The 27,803-nt window shown below is 37.6% G+C and overlaps 1 protein-coding gene across 1 annotated transcript in view; it reads left to right on the top strand.

The window, feature by feature from the left end:
• The first annotated feature begins 23,853 nt into the window (after positions 1-23,853).
• The window catches only part of LOC122789134 (glutamine-rich protein 2-like), a 137,384-nt gene continuing 133,434 nt past the window's right edge, over positions 23,854-27,803 (top strand). The window contains exon 1 of the mRNA XM_044056358.1: positions 23,854-24,273. Within this exon, the coding sequence (XP_043912293.1) occupies positions 23,854-24,273 (420 nt within the window). The remainder of the gene's footprint in view (positions 24,274-27,803) is intronic.

The raw sequence follows: 27,803 nt of genomic DNA, 5'->3' as shown, positions 1-27,803 counted from the left end.
CCTCCAGGTTGGTGGCACAGCACGAAGCATCAGAGACTATCCATGTGCAACTAACAGTGGGTAAAACTGCCTTCCAGTTTATAGCCTGCTACAGACCACCCTCCCAAACCCAGGATCCCCACTCGGCCTTCCTGAGAACACTGGAAAATATGAAGGTCTCTCCAAACACCATTATATTGGGCGACTTCAACTACCCAAACATAGACTGGGAGCATTACTCTAGCTCCAACACCCTAGCCCAAAGGTTCCTAGAATTTATAAACTCAAATGCTATGGAACAACTTGTTACCACTCCCACAAGTGGGGAAAACATACTGGACCTGATCATCACCAACATGGGGACTCTATGCTCCAGACCAGAAGTGTATCCCTCATTGGTAAGATCAGACCATAAACTAATCTCACTGGATATTCACATCCCGACTCCACCCCCTGCCCTGAAAACCACAGTGAAAAACTTCTCTAATGCAAATTTCACACTCCTCAAAACCGAGGTGGAATCCTTCAAAGCCCCCGGGCCTGTGGAAAATATGGCCCAGACCACAGAATCCTTTATAAACACATTCTATGAACACCTTCAGGAATGCATGAATCATGCAACCCCAAATAAAACCAAGCCCCAATCCTCCAAAGGCAGACGTCCTGTCTGGTGGACCCCAGCCATAAACAAACTATACAATAGAAGTAGGAAGCTACTACATGACAGAGCAAAATCCCAAAAAGGGAAGGCATCCTGATCAGTATTAGCAAAAAACTACGGGCACACATAAAATCATCTAAGGCCAGCTTTGAGAGAAAAATTGCACAGGACACTAAGGATAATCGCAAGACTTTCTTTAGTTATGTTAGGAACCTGGGTGGGAATTCCCAGATATGCTCAGAATTAGTCCAAAATGACAAAAAATACATCGAACCCACAGACATTGCCAACATCCTAGCTGACAGGTTCATTGCAAACTCCCCCCCCCCCCACCAAAAGGGCAAATATCTATCCCAGCAGAGTGCTGCCCCCCTGACATCTCAGATGCTCAGGTAAGAGCTGCCCTCTCCAAAGCAAAAAACACAGCATCAATGGGACCAGACGGTGTCCCAGGCTGTGTCCTACATGAACGCCAAGAAGAGCTAAACCCAAACATGAAACTACTGTTCAGTCTCAGCCTTATTACAGGATATGTACCCAAAGAGTGGCGTACAGCAACAGTGGTCCCTCTCCACAAAGGTGGTGCCTCAACGGATCCTGGAAACTATCGCCCCATAAGCCTGACTAGCTTGGTCTGCAAAGCAATGGAAAGGATCATCATGGACCTCATAAATAAAGATATTGGGGACCTACAGACACTGGATCCTACCCAGTTTGGCTTTGTTAAGGGCAGATCCTGCCTCTTAAACCTGGTTGATTTCTTTGAAACAGTCACTAAGGCCATTGACGAGGGGAAGGTGGTCCACACAGCCTACCTGGACCTCGCAAAAGCCTTCGATACAATACCCCACTCGGGCATTATAGATAAGCTCACTAGCTTAAATATAAACCCCTATGTCACTAGATGGGCTGCAAACTGGCTCAAGGACAGAACCCACATGGTTAGAATTGCTGGAGCCATGTCAGACTCCAAACCAGTTACAAGTGGCATCCCACAAGGCTCAGTCCTGGGACCTCTCTTGTTCGGTATATATTTCTCGGAGGTACAGGCCAACATGGAAGGACTGTGGCTGACCATGTTTGCAGATGACTGCAATTTGGGCGCCATAATCGACACTCCAGCCAACACAAGCATCCTCCAAAAGGGCCTCATAGAAACAGACAACTGGTGCCAGAGCCATGGCCTCAAGCTAAACGCCAAAAAGTGTATAGTCATCCCCTTTGGCAAAAACAAAGTGCCCACAAATTACCACATAGGTGGTAATCCATTAAGTACAGAAGAAGTAATTAGGGACCTGGGGACCCAAGTTGATAGCAATCTCTCATTTGACAACCATGTGGCCAAAGTGGTTAGAAAAACATTTTATATAGCCCACCTAATCATGAAGGGATTCACATCTAGATCAGGGGAGGTCATCGTGCCTCTTTACTCATCCCTCATCAGGCCCATAATTGAGTACAATGCCCCTTTTGGGATGTACCTTACCAGACACCTGCAGCAACTGGAAAGACCCCAAAAGTACCTCACCAAGAGGATCAAAGGGCTCAAACAGATGCCATATGCTGCCTGGTTAAAGAAACTCCAGCTCTACTCAATGGCATACCGCCTGCTCAGAGGCAATCTGTGCCTGACGTATAAAGCCATGTCCAACCCGGAATTAATGGACATGCTGCACCTCAGAAAATCCAAATCCCATCAAGCTAATGCGCTCGAGAGACTTGAACCTCAGCACTGAAATAAATAGGACATGCTGGAGGGACAGATTCATAGGTTCATAGGTTCATAGGTTTATACTAAGCTATCTGCCCTAAGGCATTTATAAGCCTAGCCCAAAGTTTTGTGGCTTACACCACCCCTTATGTTAAAAAATACTGTGCCCATAACTTTGTTGTGCCTCTGTCCAGCAGTGACACAGAGATGATTCCCGGGGTAAACCTACAGACCCAGAGGCTCCCTTCACTCTGGAATAAAATCCCAGTCCAGGTTAGGCAGAGTTCCTCATTGACTCTCTTCAAGAGGAATCTTGATGAGTGGATGGGAGATCGTAGGTTTACCCCGGGTATCACTTCTGTGTCACTGTTAGACAGAGGCACAGTATACTAACCCCGAAAATGGGCATAGCAAAATTATTTTAAAATGGGTGGCGAAAGCCAAACACACTCTGGCCAGGCTTATAAATGCCCTAGGACAGATAGCCTAGTATGAACCTATGAACCTATAGAATCTTTTTTTTTAATTTCTCCAAATATTTGGGTTTTAATACCATGATGGGAATGACCCCGTTCCTAAGTCAAAGTACGATTAAAGTTAATGAAATTAGTATTGTTTCAATCTTTGATGTTAGCCAGAAGTGCTCTTCACAGCACTCGCAGTGTGCCCAATAATAACTCCTTCTGCAATTCATATGGAGTTACATGTATCAGTAACATATGTAAATACGATTGTAGATTCTTTTTTATAAGACCCATTGCTGGTACTACAGTTGGAACTGTCTGGGTATCTTTCTTTCACATTGCTCTCGTTTCTGCCTGCAAATCCTGATATTTTATGACTTTGACTTTGTGTCTCTCTGTACGCAAGACACTGTAGTCACTGGGTGTAGCAATTTCACTGATTAATGCTACTTTTGTCTTCTTTTCATGGACCACTATATCTGGTTTTCTTGCATCTATCTTTTAAACTGTTGGTAACAGGTGATCCCATGTGATGTAGACTTCATCATTTTCTATGATGCTTTGTGGCTCATGTTTCCAATGTTTTTCAGCTTCTTCAATATTATAATATTTACACAATCCCCTGTGCAACAGTCTTGCCATATTATTATGCCTTTCAGTATACAGTCCTTCTGCCATTAGTATGTCACAACCAACTACAAGGTATGCAACTGTTTCCAGTTCTGTTTTACAAAACTTACATTCGTCTGTTTCACCTACATGTTCACTGGACTTTGTAAATCAATGTGTACATAGTCCGCTATCTTGGGCCGCCAATATTAACCTTTCATCTTTTGGTTTGATCCAAAATGAAAAAAATGCCAGCACCCTGGAAAGTCAAACAATTAAATTTATTTTAACTTCAAAAAGCTCACAACTAGACCGGTTTCAGCTCAAGGCTTTCCTCAGTAGTACATTGAAATGATTGGATAAAGCTCTTATATAGCTTCAAGTAAATCAATTCATGACCTCATTTCCTGTAATTAATAAAACAAAAGAATGTTATAGTGATAAATCACAAAGTAATGCAGTCTTAAACTAACATGCATCTATACATTGATTATATATCTAAATATCAAATATGTATAGCATATATATATAAAATAAAGAATAATCTAAGCAAAATGATGTGGAAAAACACAAGAAGAAAACAATGGATGAATAAATGTTTATACAATAAGAAATAAAATTACTTACTGCAAAATCATTTATCATTTAAGCCTGGGGAAAATTCTCTCTTTTGTGTTAAGAATATCGTGCCATCCTGATTTGAAAGAACGATCCCCCAAAATTCTATCAATGATTGTAAAAGTGAATCTTGCAGTAGAATGTTTCATTGTGTGTTTATAGAGTGCATTGGTAATTCTGTGGTTTCTAATGTCCCCCAAATGTTCCGAAATTCTGATGCGGAATTGCCTCGATGTCTGGCCGATATAAAAGGCCTGACGTGCAGGTGGCTAAATAGACTATCCAGTCTGAGCTGCAATTGCCAAAGAAGTTGATGTCATATACCTGACCTGTGTTTTTACTGGTGAAACTTGTTGTTTTGAAAATGTAGTTACAAAAACTACAATGACCACAAGGAAATATACCAATGAGTTTATCTCCAGTGAGTGTCCTTTGTGTAAAGTTATCATGCTTGGTATTTGTTATTTTTTTGTAATGAGAAAAATGAGAACACAAGGATTTACCCTTTCTGTAGGAGAAGTAACAACGTTCTCCTAAATAATTTTCCAAAAGGGGGTGCGAGTTGAGTATGTTCCAGTGGTTATTGACAATATTGATCAGGTTTCTACTGTTTCGGCCATAAGTGGTAACCAATCTACATACGTCGGAACCATTAGCTTTCTTACGTTTTTTGTATTCCAATAGAGAATGTCTAGGTATAATATCACAAGATCGGACCGCTGAGTCGATAGTTTGTGATGAGTATCCCCTGGACAAAAATCTGTTGGTTAAGTCATTTTGATGTTTGGTGAGGTCTTCCTGCGAAGAACATATTCTTCTGATTCTCAAAAATTGGGATTTTGGAATATTTTTAGTGATATGTTTCGGATGGAAGCTATCCGAATGTAAAAGGGTATTGTACTGAGGAAATTTTCTATAAACAGATGTTTGAAGTGTGTTGTCAATTTGTCTTTTCAAATGGACATCCAAAAAATGAATTTCGTTGAGATGATGTTCTTCAGTAAATTCAATACCCCAGATGTTTCCATTTAAATATTCCAAGAATTCCTGGAGGTATTCATAACCCCCTTTCCAAACCAGCCAACAGTTGTCCAGGTATCTCCTCCATATATCTATTTCAGGTAAATATATATTGTGCATTGGATCGTATATGATGGTTTCCTCTATGTATCCCATGAAGAGGTCTGCGTAAATGGGCGCAAAAGAGGCTCCCATGGCTGTGCCTTGTAATTGCCAGTAGCAATCCTGTTGAAAGTAGAATACATTTTTGGTCAAAATGTGTTCCGCCATACATATTAGAAGTGTATTCATTCCTGGTGGATATAAGTTGAGTTTGTTAAGCCAGAATTCCAATGCCATTAGACCAGCCCAGTGGGGAATACTGGTGTATAGAGAGGATACATCCAAAGTGCACATAAGCCAGTCTGTGTCCAACTGTGTGTCTGTAACTATCTGCAAGAATTCTGTAGTATCCTGTATTCTTGCACGAATAGATCTCAATAATGGTTTCAACTTTTCGGTCAGAAAGGCCGAAAGAGGTTCAGTGAGTGAACCGATGCCTGATACAATAGGTCTACCAGGTGGTTGTTCTATAGATTTATGAATTTTTGGTAAAAGATATAAATATTGTTTCCCAGGATCTTTAACTGTCAGATGTTTTTTTGTTTTCTCTGAGATGATACCATTCTCAACTGCCTCTTCCAGAAATAGATTAATTTCAGTCTGAAAACCAGGTGTTGGATCAATGTCCATCTTCATGTAATGGTGGTGATTAGATAGTTGTCTGTAACCTTCACCAAGATAATAATCATTGTCCATTACCACAACCGCACCCCCTTTGTCTGCTGGAATAATAACAATATCAGTATTGTTTTTGAGTTGTATAAGGGCCAACTGTTCTTGTTTTGAAAGGTTGTTACGCATGATGTCTGTGGAGCTGTAATGAAAGTGTAAATCTTTAATAACAGCCTGTTGAAAAACAGAGACATGTTTGTCCATGGGAGGTGTGAAGGAGGACTTGTGAAATTTAAAATCAGTTGATCTTTGAGTGTCATTATTTGAATCCTGTTGTTGGAAAAATATTCTAAGGTTAATCTTTCTGCAAAATTCTAAAATGTCAGATACAAAAGTGCTTTCATCAATAAAGAAACCTGGAATAAAACCGAGTCCTTTATTCAGTAATGCATGTTGTTCGTCAGTTAAAACATATTGTGAGATGTTAAGTACATTAGTATAATGTTCATTTACTTTATCACTGACATGAAAAGTTCTTCTAAGCTTGTGACCCCTGTGTTTCCTTCCTGCTCTATGTTTCTTACCCCTAAAGGGTGTTGCGATGTTCTGCCCCTTTTGGCATTTGGAGAGTCCCCAATAATGGATATATCTGTATCTGTAGTAGAGGATTCCTCCCCAGATGTAATATAACCTGTACCTGACTTTTTAAGGATAGACCTTGGTCTTTTTTTCCGATTAAAAGGCACATTCTTAGTGCCTTGAGCAAACCTGACACCCTTCTGTGATTCAAACTGTCTGCCCTTTTGGTAATCTTCTTTATCACGGGCAAATTTATGTAATTTCTTGCTCTTGAGAGTGTTCTCCAAAGTGGAGGCCTCCTTAGCTAGCTTATTTAAACAATCCTGAAAATAACAACTAAGTATTCATGTATCTTTTTGGGTTTTTATGTGGAAAATAATTTTTCGTCATAATGCGCTCTTCATGAGGTCGACCGCACTTCAATTTACATCAGTCGTACTTGCCTACTTATCAAGGAGCGTTTTTCAACTTGAGAAAATAATTATTGCTTTACAGACTAGTACGGACATGTAACATCATTATTTCTATCTCTTGGGCTTATTTTTTCTTGTGTGCAGCGCCCTTCATTCCTTCATATTGGGCGAAGAAGATCGTATTGGAGGCCATATTTCAACTTGGAGAACAACCAATTGAAACAGGTACTGTTTTGTACAACTTTTGGTTTTTTCAGCTTAACAAAAGGTAACTAAACCAAGAGGATTTTTCTAAAAAATAGCGACATAACTTTTGGGCGTCATATTCACGTAAATTCGTGATTTGGACATTTATTAGAAATACAAGATGCCACACTTCTTCTTGGGGAATAACCAATTCAAACAGGTACTGTTTTGTATAACTTTTGGTTGTTTCAGCCTAACAAAATGTAACTGAACCAAGAGGATTTTTCTGAAAATAGCGATATAACTTTTGGGCGTCATATTCATGTTAATTCGTGATTTGGACATTTATTAGAAATACAAGATATTACATTATTGATTATTTTTCTCAGCGCACTTGATTATGTATGGTATTTTTTGACTTTTGGAACCAGTTGGATTATTTCGGAGGGGCCACATTTGAAGAGTTCTGTTTTGACGAAGTAACAATATCGTGCGGTATTACACTTGGGCTTCACTGGCTCAACGGTCTTGATTGTATAGAAGTGTCTTCTTCACAATGTGCCATCTTTAAAAACGCGAAGGATGTTTTTTTCTTGGACACTATATTTATAAGGGTTGGCGGGCTTTTTAGCTCAAACGACAATAATGAACATCCCATTTTGATTGCTTATACTTGTGTCTTACACATTTTAGGTATTTTTATGTGTGATTTCTAGTGTTTCTGGTATCACATATACTTTGGCAGGACAACGATTTACATCGGAGATACATTTTGGAGTTGCGATTAATACCACAGGCTTCATTTGCTGGATATATTTCATGGGACAATTTTCCAGTTGGTTGGAATACAATACAGATTTGTGGCACCTTTATATTTGGTCAATTGTGGCCTCATAAAAGTGAATGGATCCATTATATGGATTTTGATTAACATGAAAAATTCTGTATTGATGTTGTACCTATGAATACTAGCAATAGCACTATCTATACTAGTTTTGATTGATGGGATCTTGCATGTTTAATTTTCTGGTTGATGTCTCAAACAGGATATAATTCTGACACGTGTATGGTATTTTTGTATATCAACCTTTTGATGTTCACATCCAGGTCCATTCACACTAATTCCTTGCTTTGGTTATTTTAGCAAATACTACAAGCTTATATTGTTCAATTGAATTTAAAAGTTTTTTACATTCATTGTATTTCCAGACCAGGTTGATCTTATGAGGAGGTTGGAATGCCTTATATTCATAGTTATATATTCATCAGGGTTGAAATTGCATTCACAGTCATTTGCTTGGTTGGAGGGTTCTAACCAACACTCAGGATCCTGATTTATCAGCTATAGGCATAGTTTGCTACATCTTTTGAATATCTTATTGTTATATAAGGAATGCTTTATTCTATGGTTTCAACCCCCCCCCCCCATTCTTTTCTTTTTGTTGAATTTTACCAAACAAGGATCAGAGTATTTCTTGTATTTGTATGATATAATAATATTTGATACTAATCCAAGTGGAACTTGCATTTATAACACAGCTTGCCATATTACTGAGGTAACATCCAATAAACCAAAAACTTCTTTCATATCTTCATACCTTTTGGCTTGGGTTGGGAATCTATATATTTTTTCTATACAACTTAATGATTGGAAACATAACCTTTCATATACAACTTTTGGGCATAGTCTTGGTCTGTTTAAGACAGGATTCTTGTGCCTCTTGACAAAAGGAAATTTATCAAGTCTTTAACTTGATTTCTTTCAAACCTGCACCCTTTTGTGATTCCAAACTATCATTAGTCATTTTGAACTTCCTCCCTGGCTTGCTTATTCCTACAATCCTATTGCTTTCAACTTTAACTAAGATTCTTAGCCTACTGTGGGACAAGCTACTGCAACTAATTGTCATGGATCTGGATAAATTATTATTAGGTCTTTGCTCCGATAAGGATGATTTAAAAATTTTTGGTATTGGTATTGATAACAGTGATACCCATGATTTGAACAAAATTGATCCAGTTGACGGTTGCGAAAATTCTTTTCATAAGCTTGGAAAACAAATTAAAGCATTGAGAACCAATATTTGGCATCATAAACTATTTAAAGCCTACCAAGTACAAAACATAACACCAAGAGGTTTGAGATGCAAAATACAACCACTTGTGGCTAATCCAGATGAGATTCTGATTAAAGAGTGGCAAATAGCGCAACAAGAAGCGGCTATGGCCAGGGTTAATATATTATCATCTTTTTATGAGAGAATTATTAAAATCAACATAGAGGATGTTGAAAAAACTTGTCATACACTCAAACAACATGAGGGGACTAGTAATTTTCAGGATTGTTTAAATAAGCTAGCTAAGGAGGCCTCCACTTTGGAGAACACTCTCAAGAGCAAGAAATTACATAAATTTGCCCGTGATAAAGAAGATTACCAAAAGGGCAGACAGTTTGAATCACAGAAGGGTGTCAGGTTTGCTCAAGGCACTAAGAATGTGCCTTTTAATCGGAAAAAAAGACCAAGGTCTATCCTTAAAAAGTCAGGTACAGGTTATATTACATCTGGGGAGGAATCCTCTACTACAGATACAGATATATCCATTATTGGGGACTCTCCAAATGCCAAAAGGGGCAGAACATCGCAACACCCTTTAGGGGTAAGAAACATAGAGCAGGAAGGAAACACAGGGTCACAAGCTTAGAAGAACTTTTCATGTCAGTGATAAAGTAAATGAACATTATACTAATGTACTTAACATCTCACAATATGTTTTAACTGACGAACAACATGCATTACTGAATAAAGGACTCGGTTTTATTCCAGGTTTCTTTATTGATGAAAGCACTTTTGTATCTGACATTTTAGAATTTTGCAGAAAGATTAACCTTAGAATATTTTTCCAACAACAGGATTCAAATAATGACACTCAAAGATCAACTGATTTTAAATTTCACAAGTCCTCCTTCACACCTCCCATGGACAAACATGTCTCTGTTTTTCAACAGGCTGTTATTAAAGATTCACACTTTCATTACAGCTCCACAGACATCATGCGTAACAACCTTTCAAAACAAGAACAGTTGGCCCTTATACAACTCAAAAACAATACTGATATTGTTATTATTCCAGCAGACAAAGGGGGTGCGGTTGTGGTAATGGACAATGATTATTATCTTGGTGAAGGTTACAGACAACTATCTAATCACCACCATTACATGAAGATGGACATTGATCCAACACCTGGTTTTCAGACTGAAATTAATCTATTTCTGGAAGAGGCAGTTGAGAATGGTATCATCTCAGAGAAAACAAAAAAACATCTGACAGTTAAAGATCCTGGGAAACAATATTTATATCTTTTACCAAAAATTCATAAATCTATAGAACAACCACCTGGTAGACCTATTGTATCAGGCATCGGTTCACTCACTGAACCTCTTTCGGCCTTTCTGACCGAAAAGTTGAAACCATTATTGAGATCTATTCGTGCAAGAATACAGGATACTACAGAATTCTTGCAGATAGTTACAGACACACAGTTGGACACAGACTGGCTTATGTGCACTTTGGATGTATCCTCTCTACACACCAGTATTCCCCACTGTGCGGGTCTAATGGCATTGGAATTCTGGCTTAACAAACTCAACTTATATCCACCAGGAATGAATACACTTCTAATATGTATGGCGGAACACATTTTGACCAAAAATGTATTCTACTTTCAACAGGATTGCTACTGGCAATTACAAGGCACAGCCATGGGAGCCTCTTTTGCACCCATTTACGCAGACCTCTTCATGGGATACATAGAGGAAACCATCATATACGATCCAATGCACAATATATATTTACCTGAAATAGATATATGGAGGAGATACCTGGACGACTGTTGGCTGGTTTGGAAAGGGGGTTATGAATACCTCCAGGAATTCTTGGAATATTTAAATGGAAACATCTGGGGTATTGAATTTACTGAAGAACATCATCTCAACGAAATTCATTTTTTGGATGTCCATTTGAAAAGACAAATTGACAACACACTTCAAACATCTGTTTATAGAAAATTTCCTCAGTACAATACCTTTTTACATTCGGATAGCTTCCATCCGAAACATATCACTAAAAATATTCCAAAATCCCAATTTTTGAGAATCAGAAGAATATGTTCTTCGCAGGAAGACCTCACCAAACATCAAAATGACTTAACCAACAGATTTTTGTCCAGGGGATACTCATCACAAACTATCGACTCAGCGGTCCGATCTTGTGATATTATACCTAGACATTCTCTATTGGAATACAAAAAACGTAAGAAAGCTAATGGTTCCGACGTATGTAGATTGGTTACCACTTATGGCCGAAACAGTAGAAACCTGATCAATATTGTCAATAACCACTGGAACATACTCAACTCGCACCCCCTTTTGGAAAATTATTTAGGAGAACGTTGTTACTTCTCCTACAGAAAGGGTAAATCCTTGTGTTCTCATTTTTCTCATTACAAAAAAATAACAAATACCAAGCATGATAACTTTACACAAAGGACACTCACTGGAGATAAACTCATTGGTATATTTCCTTGTGGTCATTGTAGTTTTTGTAACTACATTTTCAAAACAACAAGTTTCACCAGTAAAAACACAGGTCAGGTATATGACATCAACTTCTTTGGCAATTGCAGCTCAGACTGGATAGTCTATTTAGCCACCTGCACATGTCAGGCCTTTTATATCGGCCAGACATCGAGGCAATTCCGCATCAGAATTTCGGAACATTTGGGGGACATTAGAAACCACAGAATTACCAATGCACTCTACAAACACACAATGAAACATTCTACTGCAAGATTCACTTTTACAATCATTGATAGAATTTTGGGGGATCGTTCTTTCAAATCAGGATGGCACGATATTCTTAACACAAAAGAGAGAAGGTGGATTATCAAACTAGGGGGACTTTTTTCCCCAGGCTTAAATGATAAATTATGATTTTGCAGTAAGTAATTTTATTTCTTATTGTATAAACATTTATTCATCCATTGTTTTCTTCTTGTGTTTTTCCACATCATTTTGCTTAGATTATTCTTTATTTTATATATATATATGCTATACATATTTGATATTTAGATATATAATCAATGTATAGATTCATGTTAGTTTAAGACTGCATTACTTTGTGATTTATCACTATAACATTCTTTTGTTTTATTAATTACAGGAAATGAGGTCATGAATTGATTTACTTGAAGCTATATAAGAGCTTTATCCAATCATTTCAATGTACTACTGAGGAAAGCCTTGAGCTGAAACCGGTCTAGTTGTGAGCTTTTTGAAGTTAAAATAAATTTAATTGTTTGACTTTCCAGGGTGCTGGCATTTTTTTCATTTTGGAACAATCACACTTGCTTGCCTGGCACCAGCCTAACTTGATAGCTACATCCTTGCACTACAGTATCTTTTGGTTTGAATTCGTCTCTCCTTAACCATTCCTACATTTGATCCTGATCAACATGAGGTTGTTCCAGGAGTTTTCTATACTTGACAACTATATTTATGAATTTCCATATTTCTTGCCTTCTCATCTGATCCTTCACCTTATATTCTTTTTTTTTTGGGCACATTTGGTTGCTGCCTGATTTTTATCTACTTTTGGTTTGATTTTCATTCCTGCTTGATGTAGATATGCTTCCGCTAGAGTAAGCAGGGAAGTCATCTTAGATTTATTCTCCTCATGTTTCAAATTGTTCACTATGTTTGGGTCTTGCGAGGTCAGCAGATATGAATGCAGCCCCACAACTGCAGATCTACACATGTAATCAATTTCAAGGAGGCCCATACCTCCTTCAGAACAGAGAATATATAATCTTGGTATGCACTGATTTTTATAAATCATTTGATAAACATGAAGCATCTTCTTGTTTTCCTTTCTAATCTATCCAACACCTTTTGGGGTGTCTGATGATTCTCTAGTACTTTTTGATAACCCAAACATTCCCAGAGGTAGTTGTTCTAAATGTCCTATATACCTGAATAAGGTCTCCTCTTAAATATCTATAAGAGACACTGTACAAGTTCAGATATTTTAGTCTTTCATAATACCTTAAATTTTCACATCCATGGATGCCCTTGGCATATTTTAGCCATGCTCTTTCCAGTTTACTTGTGCCTGTTTTCTTATAAGGTTTGCACATTGTTATTCCATACTCAGGTTTGGGTCTAATGTAACTAACCAACAATGATTTCATAATTTGTGATTTCCTAGACTTTATAAATCTTTTTATGCAGCCTATAAGTTATATTAACTATTATTAACCAGTTGGCTCAAATGATTATTAAAACGCAAAGCTGGATCTACCCATATCCCGATGTCCTTATATGAATCTATAGTTTCAATCACTGGGTGCTATGTTAAATATTCACCTTTCAACTTATGTCTCCGAAATCTCATATACTTAGTTTTCGATATATTTATCAGCATATTATTAAATGGTCAATTTAGTCACATTCTTTTACAGACATGCCCTGTGTGTAACACATGTAATCAGTTTACCCAATTTCAAATCATCTGTATACAGACCATAGAACACCACAGATGGAAAAGATAGATCTGAAAGAGTCCTTTGAGACACCCCGACTGTAACCAAGAATTTCACCTGTCCATTTGCTGTATGATGCTTGCCATATTCTGCTTGTAAGCCATGCAGCTAGCCATCTTACCAAGAGTACATCTATACCTAGTTGTTCTAATTTATTGATCAATGTTTTGTGTATGACCCTGTCAAATGCTGAAGTTAAATCTATATAACATACATCACAGCACAATTTTTTCATTCGTAACCATTATTATATTGTTATATAACATCATGTTACAGGTGGTAATAGATCTATTTTCAACATATGCATGCTGATATATGGTTTCAAGTTCCAACCTTTCCAGTTCTGACAATAACTTATCCAATATTACCTCTTCATTATTTTTCCAAAACATGAAAGTAGACTTAAGGGTCTGGATAAATCTGGGATTGTTCTACTCCCCTTTACCTTAAAGACATGTTAAATAAGTGGATGTCTCCAATTTTGAGGAATCTCCCCATAGTTATACAACCTAGTAAATAATAGATATAATGGTACTGTAAGTTCTTGTTGAAGTATTCTCAGGTTATTATTACTAATTTAGTGTCTTCCCTGTGCTTTGTTTGGATCTAGTTTGCATATGTTTTTTCAATATAATCTAATTTGATTTCAGTATCTGAGGTTACCTGGATGGCACTAGAATAACTTATCACCCCCTTTGTGGAGCCAAACTGTTTTGCATAAGATTTTGTAAAAAAAACAAACTATAATCTGTTGTGTCTGAGAATAAATTTTAGAATCTACCTACAGTTTACCAATTTGTATGCCTTTACTCCTTCCACATCTTATGTATCTATAAAATTATTTCCTATTATGCTAGATATCTTTATATACATTTTCTTCTTTTTTTTATCTTGTCTCACATTATGCTTAATTTGTATGTCAAGCTTACTTATTTCAGTTTACAAAGTTGTAGTCCAACCTCTTTTCCATTTCTTATATTTTTTGTCTCTCACCTTAGTCAAGTGTTTAATTCTTATGGAAATGTATCCTCCCGATGTTGTGTGATTAGATCCCAATGTTAAACATTTATTTTTATTTTTTGCATTCAAGCATCACTCCAATTAGTTTTACCTAGTGATCAATTTGCTTCTAAATAATCTGTTATTAATCTTCTGTGCATTGATTTAGATTTCAGTTTAGCAGAATTATCTAGCTATAAATTAACCTTTATAACCTCATGATCACTGCACATCAATGGTGGTAAAACTTGACATGAAGTGATTTATTTAGGAGAACAAACAATGTCTAGTATGTTCTGTTCCCTGGTTGTTTTTTTATAATATGAAGCAATTGTTCCTGAACATATATCGTGAATAATTTCCTTACTAATGTTGTTGAATCAATATTATTACAATCTGTTTCCAGTAAGTTCCCAGCCACTATTAGTCATCCCTCTTGTGTTTCATGCAAGAAATGTATGAATTCCTTTAGGTCATCTGCACTTGACTTTGGTGGTCTATACACTCCAACAATTATTATATGTTCCAGGGTTGTCTTTATTGTCACAGTTACACAGTCTGTAGTATTGGTGTTATCACTGAACGTGTAATGATAACAGGTCTCATAATTGTCTTTAATCCCTATCGTAACACCTCCACCTGATGTTTTGTTAGAATGTCTGTTACAGTGAAAACATTTATACCCTGATAGAACTGGTTTCCAGTTATTGTTTTTAAGCATGTTTCATAAACAATAACAGCATCAGTCTTGTGAGGATGTAGCAAATTTTCCAATAAAAAAAAACTTTATTATTAATGCTCCTAGTATTAACAACCATCAAAGATTCATCAAATGTTGCTATCTGTGAAGTGTTAAAATTTCAACTTGATAAAAATTCTGCCTTGTGTTTGTCCAATATCACAAAATATCTGCTGCAAAAATTCTCTTCCCTGATCTTGACAAGGGCACGCCATCCTGTCTGAACATACATGTGCCCAAAATTAGGCTTGGGTGCTCTACATGTTTCCATTTTTAAAATGGGACATTTTTTCATTGGGTATTTAACCAAAAAATATTTTTGTTCATGGTGACATGATTCTCCTTTCTATATGTGATTTGTGAAAAGTACATTGTAACACCTGTACAAGCTATGCTATCTAAGAGGGGTTTAAGTTCCCTATTAACAGTCAGAGAGTCCTTGTGGATGTGATCATTTTTACTGACATGAATAAAAATGGATCTGTACCTCCTTACAATAAGGTGTTCTAAAGTCTGCCTCACATCTATTTTTGCTCCTGGTAAGCATAACACTATTTGATGTGCATTATCTTCTCTGCAAATGTATTATTTATTTTAATAAATTAATCTCCAATTACAAGTATCTTTTCTGATCAGATCTGAAGGATTTTCATCTTCTAATTCAATAATATCTGCTCTATCAATTGTCACAAAGGAATGACCTTTATCACCATTAGGCTTATTAATACCAATGTTTTCATTGCTTATTACATTTGCAAGTATACAATTCCCATCCAGCTGGCTTTGTACATCCACAGCTTGAGTCATGTTTTCATCTTCTGTCTTTCTCTTCTTATTTTACAGTAATGATCTTCAACCCTTCCTTGTTCAGTTTTGATTTCCTCCTTTTTTACGTGTCCCTTGCCTCTTTTTTCTACCTTCTCTTTTTGAAAAATGATGCCTTATTCTGTAGACTGAAGCTTTTCTTTATAGAAAAATGTTTTTATTCCCTGCAGTCTGAGTTACTTAACAAAGCAGTGCTCCTTTTAGTATGTATACTGTTCGCTTTACAGACATTTATCAGTTTCTTTTTCTTATTTGTTGTGAACTTCTTCCTTCCTTTCTTTTTTATTTCCTTCTATGTGCTCTGAATCCTCAGAATACTGAAGACTTCTATCCAGCTTTCTAAAGTGGGCAGTGGTATTATCCTGTTACATTGGGGTTGAATAATCCTTACAGACAATAAACACATCCTTTCCTAAATGTGTTCTCTTTGCTCTTTGCCTAACATCATTTATCTCATATATATAAACAATAGTTCTCCAAGCTATGCCAATTAAACAAGTGCAATCATCATCAGTAAGTCAAGATTTACTACTAACAATGGTAAGCAAATCATCCAACTTTTGACATGAGGAACACGGATCACTAATGTTCTCAGGTGTTACTTTTAAATATAGATAGCATTTATTACATTGTACAAGATAGTTGTATATTAGCAAATGATTAATGGCATACTCATTTGAGGAGTCAGATTCAGCTGTAAATGAATAAACAATTATAAAAGAAAAGAATAAATAAAAACAGTTACAACAGAATATAAACAGAAATTAAATCAACTTCTATGAGAAAAATTACACAAACAAGTTACTCTGAAAGTACAAGTTGTGAAAGTCACATAAAAAGGTGGAATTCCTTTACATCACACAAGAATTTGAGCAGTAGCTTCTGCTCACTATTGCTTGAAGTTGCACCTCTTTTTAATGGTAAAGATCAAGGCTTTATGGACATTTTCAGGCCAACAAAGCCAAATGGCACTAGCTGTGGACATGCTTTGCAGATACCTTAATGGGTATGGACATCAGCTGGGTATAAAGGCCATGGGTTACTAGAATATAGCCAAACAAACCACTTATCCTGCGCTGATGAGGTCATAAGAAGGCCAAAAAGTGCATGTCCACAGCTGGTGGCGTTTGGCTTTGTTGGCCTGAATCTATCTATAAAGACGTAAAAAGGGAAAAAAGTAAAAAAAAATCAGGGATATTCAAAAGCCATGTAGCTGAAACACTTGATGTCTTTAAGGGGTCATTTGCAAATATCCCATGGGCCTCTATTACAGGAGGTTTAAGGTATCACACAGTGAAACCTCTAGTGTGACTAGGTTTTTCTTGTGGTTTTTACTAACAGATAATGTGAAGGGACACGTGCATGGGACAAAGCATTTAGGAGCTGTCTCTGTCCATTCCAAAGACATGCATCTGGAGTGTTTCTCCCCAGGTCTTCACTGAAAATAGTTGTTGTCCTAGTTGGACTTTCCTGGTCAGCAAATGTTAAATAAATAAATAAATAACTAGTTAGTAGTACAGGGGGCAGACCCGGGGTAAATTTTCTGTTTCCAGTCCATAGATTTAAATTGTGATTGAATATGGACAGGGATGAAATTTGTTTTATGTAGATGAGGAGTATGTTGCACATCAGTGGTATCCTCTACAAGATATACCTGTCCCTCCAAACAATTCTGTTGATGCTACAGATGAGGTTTATATCCTTAGATCGAGTATTTCTGACACTGATTTGCTGATGTGCAATAAATCCATCAGAAATGGGTCAGAGGATGCCTTGTCTGTGGGACACAGGTCACCTTTTAGTAGTCTGTGTGATTCAATGTATAGTGACAGGGCTTTTTCTTCTATTTCTCGGGTCACTACTCATTGTTTAAAAGTGTTTTATGACTCTGCAGATACTGCATCCAGTGCTGTTGCCACTGCTACTGTGTCGAGGAGATTTGCCTGGCTGCATTCTCAGAATCTTCCAGAGGATGTAAAAATGAGATTTTAAATTCATCTTTGGATAAAGATTTAGCTTTTGGACCCACTGCTGGAGATGTTATTACAAAATGTGCTGGGAGGGGTAAAATGATACAGGGACTCTCACACATGTTTGAGCCCTTATTCTCTAAATTTCCCAATGGATTATCTGCTCACTTGTCCAGTTTTGGCAAGAAACAAAACAAAACAGTCTCAGTAAAATTCTGTTAAGCAGACATTTAAAAGCAATGACAGAGATGTTCGAAAAAGAAAGCAGGAACTCCTCATAACAAAGGACAGCCAAATAAGTCAGAATGACTATGTAAGGGACCTTGGCCCCCTCCCCCCTCCAACCCTGGCACTTTATTATCCCTTCCAGAATGCCTGAATCTCTATTTCTCTCTTTGGCAGCAAATTGTTTAAGGTAAATATTTTCTGAGACTGATTCAGCAGGGTTAATGATGGCAGTGGGAAGAAATCTCTCCTTTCCAGGGCATTATTCTATAGCCACCAGATCAGACCAGAGCCCTCTGTTCCCTCCTGTTCAACATCCTGTGTTTTCTCTGGGGGGTAATAGAAACTGTTCATCCCAACCAGGCAGGAAAAGCTTTTTATTCAAGAGTGCTTCTGAAGCCAAAGAAAGAAAAACACCTGGAGACCAGTTCGGACCTTTCTTTCCTAAACCAGTATGTGATAGTACCACATTTCAAAATGTGTTCACAACACAATCTGTTACCCCTTTTTCCCTCATTTATGTTTTTTGGTAACCTTAGATTTAAAAGATGCTGATCATCACATTCCTGTCTATCCAAACTGTACATGTCTGGATGACATTATCAGTCCTCTATCTTACCCTTTGGGCTAGCCACTGCTTCAAGACTGTTCACAAAGTCTAGCTCCAGTTATAGCCCATTGCAGGTAACAGGCTATATTTAAACAGGTTGCTTATCTTTGCAGAGTCTTTTTTCAAAATGTCAGGAATTTTTTACTTGCGTGAGACATCTTATGCAGGCTGGGATTCCAAGGGAACATTCAAAAGTATTTTTTGACTCCTTCACACAGGACTGTGTTTCTGGGGCATCTGCTAGACACCTCAGTACAAACAGCTTTTCTTTCACAGGAAAAAATATAGATCTATATTTAGATCTATTCCAGTGGTTATCCAGTCATTCTTTGGTCACTCTGAAGGAATACCTCAGGATTTGGGGGCTCATGGCATCTGTGACTCTCATGATACCTCTGGCAAGACTCCACATGAGAAAGATACAATGGTATCTGAAGTATTTTTTTGGTCCCAGCACCAGTACCCATTATCTTTTCAGATTCCAGTTCTGGGTTTTATGAGAATTATAAACCACTTGGTGGAGACATAAAAGATCTCTGAATCCAGGTCTCTCCTTCTCCTCTCATGCTCCAAAGCAGTCCGTTATCACAGACACCTTGGGCTTTGCTTGAGGAGCAGTGACAAGGTGATTAAAGTGCAAGGTATCTGGGTCAACAAAGACAGGCACAGGCACATAAATATGAAAGAGATACTTGCCCTTATCAGGGCGCTCAATTCTCTGAATCACCTTTTGTCCCCAGAAACACTTCAAGTTGTTATGGAAAATATGACAAGAATGTGGTACATAATCAAATAAGGGGGAAACCAGCTCTTACTCCCTATAGAGACTAGCCATGCTAACAGGGGATGTAACTTTACAGCATAATCTCAATCTACAGGCTTCATACATTCTATCAGACCACAACTGTGTGATAAACAAGGTGAGCTGGACAAAGGCAGACCCTCATGAATGGAAACTAGATTGGGGGGGTCCTTAGATTTGATACATTTGTGGGGAGTTCCTCAAGTAGATATGTTTGCCTCCTGTCTGAACAATTAGCTGGCAACATTTTGCTCTAGGACTCCATGCAAGAAGGCCTGGAAGACAGATGCCTTTTTTCCTTGGACAGGAATGTTCCTATATGCTTTTTCATACTTTCCACTGATATCTAGGGTACTTCAGAAGATTCAGAAGAAATGTCCCAAGATCATTGTGGTGACTCCCTTATAGCCCAGGCAATGGCTGCTTTCCCTTTTTTTTGCAATTGGCCAGGGGCAATTACTATGAGCTTCCTCATATACTGCTTCTACTCACACAAGAAAATGAATGCTTGATACATCCCTACCCCAAACAACTTCAAATGACTGCCTGGATGACAGGGTCTTAATACCTTTTAGGTACCTGTTTACTGAGAACTTGCAGCAGGTACTAATGGAGGCAAGAAAGCCTGCTACTAGGAAATCATATATTAGAAAGTGGAAAAAATGTTTTAGTTGGTGCCAGCATCATAACCAGCACCCTTTCAGGGTTAGTGCTTCTCTGTTTTAACAATATTTGTGTTAGTTACTTTCCTATGTCCTGTCTTACTCCTGTTGCAAGGTTCAGTGTTGGTCATTTCAACATGCCTGCCCATAGATCTCCACTTTTTGGAGGTATTCCCATGATAAAACATTTTGAAAGTGGTACTGCATAACGGACCTCCAGGAAAACCAGTGGTTTCTCCTTGCGATCTTAATACAGTGTTAAAAAAGCTAACACTTGCTCCATTTGAACAAGCTCATCTGGCTGACTTGAGGTTGGTATCATGGAAACCAGTTTTACTGCTTTCCCTGAACTTTGCAAGAAGAGTATCTCAGTTGCACGTTCTTACAGTGGGTCGGCCTTATCTCATTTTCCACACAGACAGGGTTTCCTTGAGAACTATTCCTTCTTGTATGCAAGCTATCCATCCATCTCTGTGTATTCTTTCCTGAACCCCAAAATGAGGGAGAAAGGATATAAAAATCTTATAGAGCTTCTGATCATTTGTTCATTTCTTGTGAAGGTAAGAAGAAGGGACAACCTGTATTAAAGCAGACTATTTCCAAATGAGGCTATTACCTTTGTTATTCCCATCACAACAAAAATATTCCAGGCAGACTCAAGGCATATTCTATCAGGGCAGTGGCTTCATCTATAGCTTTTTGGAAAGGCTGGACTCGAAGTATTCAAGAAGCAGCAACTTGGTACTCTGTACATACTTTTATAAAGCATTGCAAGCTAGATGCCTTCCCCAGGTCTAGGTCAGGCTTTGCTAGGGCCATTCTCCATGGACTTCTGGACCCTCACCCTTCCACCTCCCAGTTGATCTAAGCTATAGTAATCTACCCATGTAGCTTAGTATAAAGCAGCAGTAATCAACATGAAGAACATAATACAGCTGTGTGAGTAAACTTACCATAACAGCAGATATTTGAATGGCCACTGCTGCAGCAGCTACTTCCTTCCTCTAGCCCCCTTGTTTTAGTGTTTTTTTTATGCCAGGGTATCGACATTTGTTTTTTGTTTTTCTTAGTACTGCCCTCTCGGGGCAAAGCCTGCTTCTCTCAGTTGACATGAAAACACTGAAGGGCTTACCACCCAAACCTGTCTTTTAGTCAGCTCAGCTCAAGCTGAATAATGGCTTTGACATGTGGAAGGTGTGCTGGAGCTTTGGAAGCTGGTCGGCTGTTATATCCTTTGAAGGATACAACCCATATACTTTAGGCTACTGCAGCAGTGATCATTTGAACATATACTGTTATGGTAAGTTTACTTACACAGCTGTAGTTTTTGTGCAGGCTTTTTAAATTATAAGGAGACAAATACGCAGATCTGTCAAACTTTGTAATTTCAGGGTGACCCAAGTTCCGATGTCTAACACATAATTTGTGTACTGCAGCAATTCTGTATCTGGATTTCTGTTGAAGTCTTTTCTAATTTTAGGGAAAGACATGGTCCTGGAAGTCCTGCATGGCTTATTTCAATACTTTGTAACCAACCGGAGTTGCAGCAGAACAAATTTATATCTAACCAGGATCTGCAAGAAATATTGGGATCTTGTAATCAACAGCTTCCCTCATAGATTTATCAGCATACCTAAGTATTCTGGGCAAATAGTGACAGTAGTTTAATTCAAACAAATGCAATGTTTTTGTAGCTTTGGGGGTGAACCCAGAGAACACATATAGATTTGTAAGGTGACCCTATATAAAGCAGAGGAAGAAAAAGAAGGGAATAATGACACTTGAAGGTGAATCATGTTATACAAGAGTGAAAGGGCAAAGACAGTGGTCCATATGATACTGACAGGCATTTTGCAAACGGTGAATTCCAGAGATGGTTAAGTGCAGCTTTCTGTTGTACAGAGCATTGGTCCACATCCAGAGCAATGTATATGGTTCTGGACATCACAGAAGCAAAAAGAAATTAGGCAGGCAAAGAGAATGTAAAGTAGAGTCATATGATGAAGGGAATGAGGGGAGGCTGGGGTATGAACAGTGTATCAAAAAACATATGATAAACAAGAGAAGAGGTGTATAATTTGGATGCAATACACTATCTGGGGTCAAATATTTGTGATAGAACTAAAGTGAAAGGGCAAAAGGGAACAGGAGAGCTGAATTACATCCGAAGGGACATAGTTTAAGTTAGAGTTGATGATATACTACTTCACAGAGAAGGTGGTAAGACCTCGGACTCCTGCTGTAAGTTATCAGAGTGGTGGTTCTAAGCTACATGACAAAGAGGAAGGAAAGTATGGGCAATGTGTGAACAAGTGGTTAACTGCATAAAGACTATTCTTAACATATGTATAGACTCAATACTTTCTTTAATCAGCATCTTCATATGATGAATGTAAATCATAAGCATTTTAATATGCTTTGCGGAAGTTGGAGTATGATTACGTTAGGAATCTGAAGGAACCAGGAAGTCTTGGCTTCATTTGTAAAAGTGGTTCTTTTATAAAAGGGAATCACATGCCTTTTTTCTGTAATATTTGATATGGGTGAGGCCATGTCAGTGCTGATGCATGCAGTTCTGCAGCTCATACCTAATAAATATTATGATGTTTGACAGAATTCAAGGTGATCATTATATCTGCAGGATATGGTGAAGCAGGAAGACACTGATGAATACAGATATTGTTAATCCGGAAAGAAAAGAATGACAGGGCAGGACCTGGAGATAAGTGAGGAGTACTCAAGAAGGGGCAGGTTACACATGACAGAATAAGACAGGATGACTGTTATGAATAGATCCTGGTTTAAAAGTTAGAAAAATGTCTTCACTAACACACTGTTGACTCCTTACTCACTTACTCACTACATACATACCTACAGGCAATAATGTTAATTCACCTATTATATGTCTTTGCAAGGTGGGAGGAAGCTGACCCCCCCCCCCCCAAAAAAAAAATGTAGGGGATTGCTTTGATGATCACATGTATATCATCCTTGCTAAGAACTGAACCAGCAAACCTCTTGGAAATCATCTCAAATTACATAACACATTTTAGAACTCAGAACAGCAATTAACTAATCAGAAATAAAAGAGTGTGGTGCAGTTCTAGATTTCTACATTCTACAAAGAAAATTCTGAGACAAAAAAATCTCATAAAGCAAGTAAAATAGCAAAACCTAGCCAATTATATTGTTTGAAACTCCACTACTTTTAAATACAGTTAGAACAAAGACTTCAGAACTAGCAACAGGATTTAAGACACATGCTACACAACAAAAACAGTGATAAACCTGACCACTAGAGGGAAAAACAGAATATCAGAAGTGGATTTTTATAAAATATATTATAATCTAAAATAAACTAGAAAACTTGATCTCTAAAAAAATCTAACTACTACGGGAAAACAATTTTGGTGTTTTTTTTGTGAAGAGTATTATAATCTAGGATATTTATTTGGCAGTTAACATAAAAAATGACAAGTGGACTCAGCTTATTTGACCTGGTCAATCTGTCCATTGGAACGCCAGAGACTGGAGTGGTTAATTTCAATGCCCTTCATACTTTGCTTCATGCCATCCTAAAGAACCTTAATCTTCAGCATGTTACGACTGATATAAGAGAAGAAAACTTCTTTAAGCCTCCTCCAAGCTCGTACGTACAGAAATCAGCCCTAGAAACAGAGCACTTGAAGGAAAAAACAAGCCCGTATCATCAGTTGGAGGAAACAATATTAGATCTCAAGAGACAAATCGATGGCCTAAACAAGCTGCCTAGTGGTGCAGAATTTCTGAAAATGAGCAGTGGGCTTGAGCAATCATCTCCTGTTAGTGACATGTGGAAAATCATTCAGATACGAAGAAAAACTGATGCTAATGAAGAAGGAATTTCAAAGGTAATAGATTCTTAAATGATCTTAAGCGGTCATACCATATCTTGGTACATACGAAAAATATTGACGTAGCATTGTTTTATAAATATCCTTTAAAACATCATGGTCATGCATACCCATGTCTGGGGTCTGTTCATCCTTTAATATGACTGTTGGCATTCTTGCTAACATTCGCCTCTTATTTAGACTTTGAACAGCAGTCTTCTTGTTCTCTTAGCAGTGGCAGAAGTACGTGACAGAGGTGCGGGGGAAGCTCAGGACTAATATTTATTAACTGTATTTATATTGTACCTTGCTGACATAGATGTGCATGCTGAGGTGTATATTCAAAGCTACCTGTTATTCAGGACTGAGGCACGCTGAATCCAGAGCACTGCTTGTGTAGGTTAACTAAAATAAAACAGTCATGTATCGTAATGAATCTGTTGATTGTCTCCATGGGAGCTGTCACTCCTTCTGTAAATACAGCAACCAAGAAGTGACTACGATCAAAGAACAACAAATAAAAAGACAGCAGACTGACACTGGACATCTGAAAGGGATCTATAAATGTATTTATTTAAAGCTTTTTTTTGTCTCCTCTATCCTGTCCAATGACCTTTCCTTCTGCTTCTCAAATCCTTCTTAAGCACCTACCCTCCATAATCAAGGCAATGTGTGGTGAGAGGCTATGTTGTTTTATATCATGTTGTTATTTAGGGTAGCTATAAACCCTCCCTGAATGGCCAATATGTGGAGTGACCACCTACATTTATGCGAAGTGTAATGCACTCATTTATGCAGTATGTATAGTATTGTCTGCCTGTCACTGGTCAGTGGGGCAGTAAAAACAGTCTCCTACCTTCTTATTCTTCAGTTTGTGAAATGGGGTCAGTGCAGGCATCACATGGGGTATCCTGTCTCCTTGTTAAAAGGCTCAATGATGTGTATATTATTAGTACTGCAGGCACTGAAGTAATCTGTGGTGGTTTTTAGACAAGACTTTTAGCTAATTGGTCCATCTATGTTCTCAGTCTCTTACTGTTTTCAGTATGCAGGTATGAGAAGTTATAATACAAGTATCTGAAAAGTAATAAAAAGGTGACTGCATTTTCCAGTCTTTTATATTACACTAACCATTAACATATTTGTATATTCAACTTATGGTGAGAATGTTACATTATCATTCATTTTCAGTACAACAAAGGTACTGGAATTGAGCAGACACACACACAATGCGCATAAAGCCAGCTATAGAGATATCTTTAACAATCTTGAAGCAGGTTTTCAGGGGTAAGACTTCTTCAACTTGTTTCCATTTAGACAGAAAAGATAGGCCTGTAGTCAGTAATTGTGTCTGCTGAAATCTTAGCACAGTGCATTAAGTCTATAATGTAGCAGAAAATGTTTGCTGTTGTCCTGGGTTTGATTCTCAGTCTCCAGTTGTTTTGCTGTATGAGTATGCACAAGTAACTAAACAAGGCAGCATTTATGGTATGCTCTTAAACTGTGGCACTGCTCTCTAGTGGGTTTAATTTATTAACAATTAAAATAAAAAGCAGGTGAGGTAATCGTGATGCTCACAACTGCTGCCAATATGTGTGCCATCCCCAAGCTGGGCAAGTAATCAAGGAGCCTGAATCCTCACCACTGACACTGGAGAGGTCTGCATCTGGAAATACTGAGTATATTAATTTGTATTCCAAGTGCACGTCCCTCTCCAATGCAAATACTCTCTGTTTTGTAATTGAATCCAATAGATAAAGTAATAACACAAAGCCAAACTTGTGGTGGGAAAATGTTTTATTTGTACGTATGTGTAAGTGGTCACCTCTTTCAAGGCTTCACACCAATTACAAGCCTGTCATTCCTCCTTTTGGCAGACATTGCTCTCACAAGAGGCTATTTTGCATATCGAAGGTGATCTCCATTGACATCCATTTGGTTGATTATAACATTAAAAATCCTGTTGGTATGTCAGATTTTAAATGTATGATTTTTGTGTTATACTTGGTAAAAAGGCTGATCCATTTCTTTCCTGTTACCTACCCCTTTCACCTAATTGAAAATAAGCTAAGTGAATTGTTAGAGGGTACTGGCTTCCCTAAAAGTAACACAAAAATCATAGATCAGGACATCACATTTCTCGGAGCAACAACATTGTTTGAAATGGGGCTGTAGATAATAAGTAACACATCGGTCAGGATTATTGTTTCCATTGCAGTGCTACATGTCAGCCACCCACTGCCCATCACATTTACATATTTTCACAGCATGGGAATAGCTGGAGTTCTGCTGGTTGTGTCTTGCTGATATGCCATTTTATAAAAGCTTCATCAGTTTCTGTGAGCCCATGTCATTGGCTGAGAGATTTAAAGCTCTCTTTTCCAAATTAATTTTAAGAACCAATGAAATTACACTGTAATGAAACTTTGGTAACCTATATGGGGTGGATACTCTACTGTCAGCAAAATGTAACACTGACTTAATGACTGTTAGCCAGTTTAATTGGCTTCAGAGAATGTAGTCCTACAGATTATTGCATTAGTATACTGTCTCACAAATGTGCAGCAAATACGCTTAAATGCCTTCCAACAATATGACTTAAACACAAACTAATGAAATAACATTATGCCAGCATCTAGTTATCTTTTTTATGTTTTACTTTAAAGGGGGATGGCTTTACCTCCTCTGAATTTTATATTAAAGAAGTTGTAGTTGGGGAAAATGTGCACTTACACAGTGTCTGTACTTCATGTGTATTCCTGAAATACATTTACTCACTTTAGCTCTGCACACTGACTGCAGTGCATTAACCCTAGTATATACTACCAACTGCAGTGTATTATCCCTAGTATATAATACCAACCGAAGTGTATTAACCCTAGTATATACTACCAACTGCAGTGTATTATCCCTAGTATATAATACCAACCGAAGTGTATTAACCCTAGTATATACTACTAACTGCAGTGTATTAACCCTAGTATATACTACCAACTGCAGTGTATTAACCCTAGTGTATACTACCAACTGCAGTGTATTAACCCTAGTATATACTACCAACTGCAGTGTATTAACCCTAGTGTATACTACCAACTGCAGTGTATTAACCCTAGTTTATACTACCAACTGCAGTGTATTAACCCTAGTATATACTACCAACTGCAGTGTATTAACCCTAGTATATACTACCAACTGCAGTGTATTAACCCTAGTATATACTACCAACTGCAGTGTATTAATCCTAGTATATACTACCAACTGCAGTGCATTAACCCTAGTATATACTACCAACTGCAATGTATTAACCCTAGTATATGCTACCAACTGCAGTATATTAACCCTAGTATATATTACCAACTGCAGTGTATTAACCCTAGTATAGACTACCAACTGCAATTAATTAACCCTAGTATATACTATGTTGCTCAAAACTAGACAGCTTGGATCACAATCCTTTTACACAAATTCCTTGCAATTAACACCACCAATGCACATGCATTTGTAATACATGTTCTCAAACCTGTCGGTGTAAGATCATATATAAAGAT

Source organism: Protopterus annectens, chromosome 14.part0, assembly GCF_019279795.1.
Source record: "Protopterus annectens isolate FY-2018-M chromosome 14.part0, PAN1.0, whole genome shotgun sequence".
Classification (NCBI taxonomy): domain Eukaryota; kingdom Metazoa; phylum Chordata; order Ceratodontiformes; family Protopteridae; genus Protopterus; species Protopterus annectens.
The sequence above is the reverse complement of the archived record's forward strand: the minus strand, read 5'-3'. Positions and strand labels throughout refer to the sequence as shown.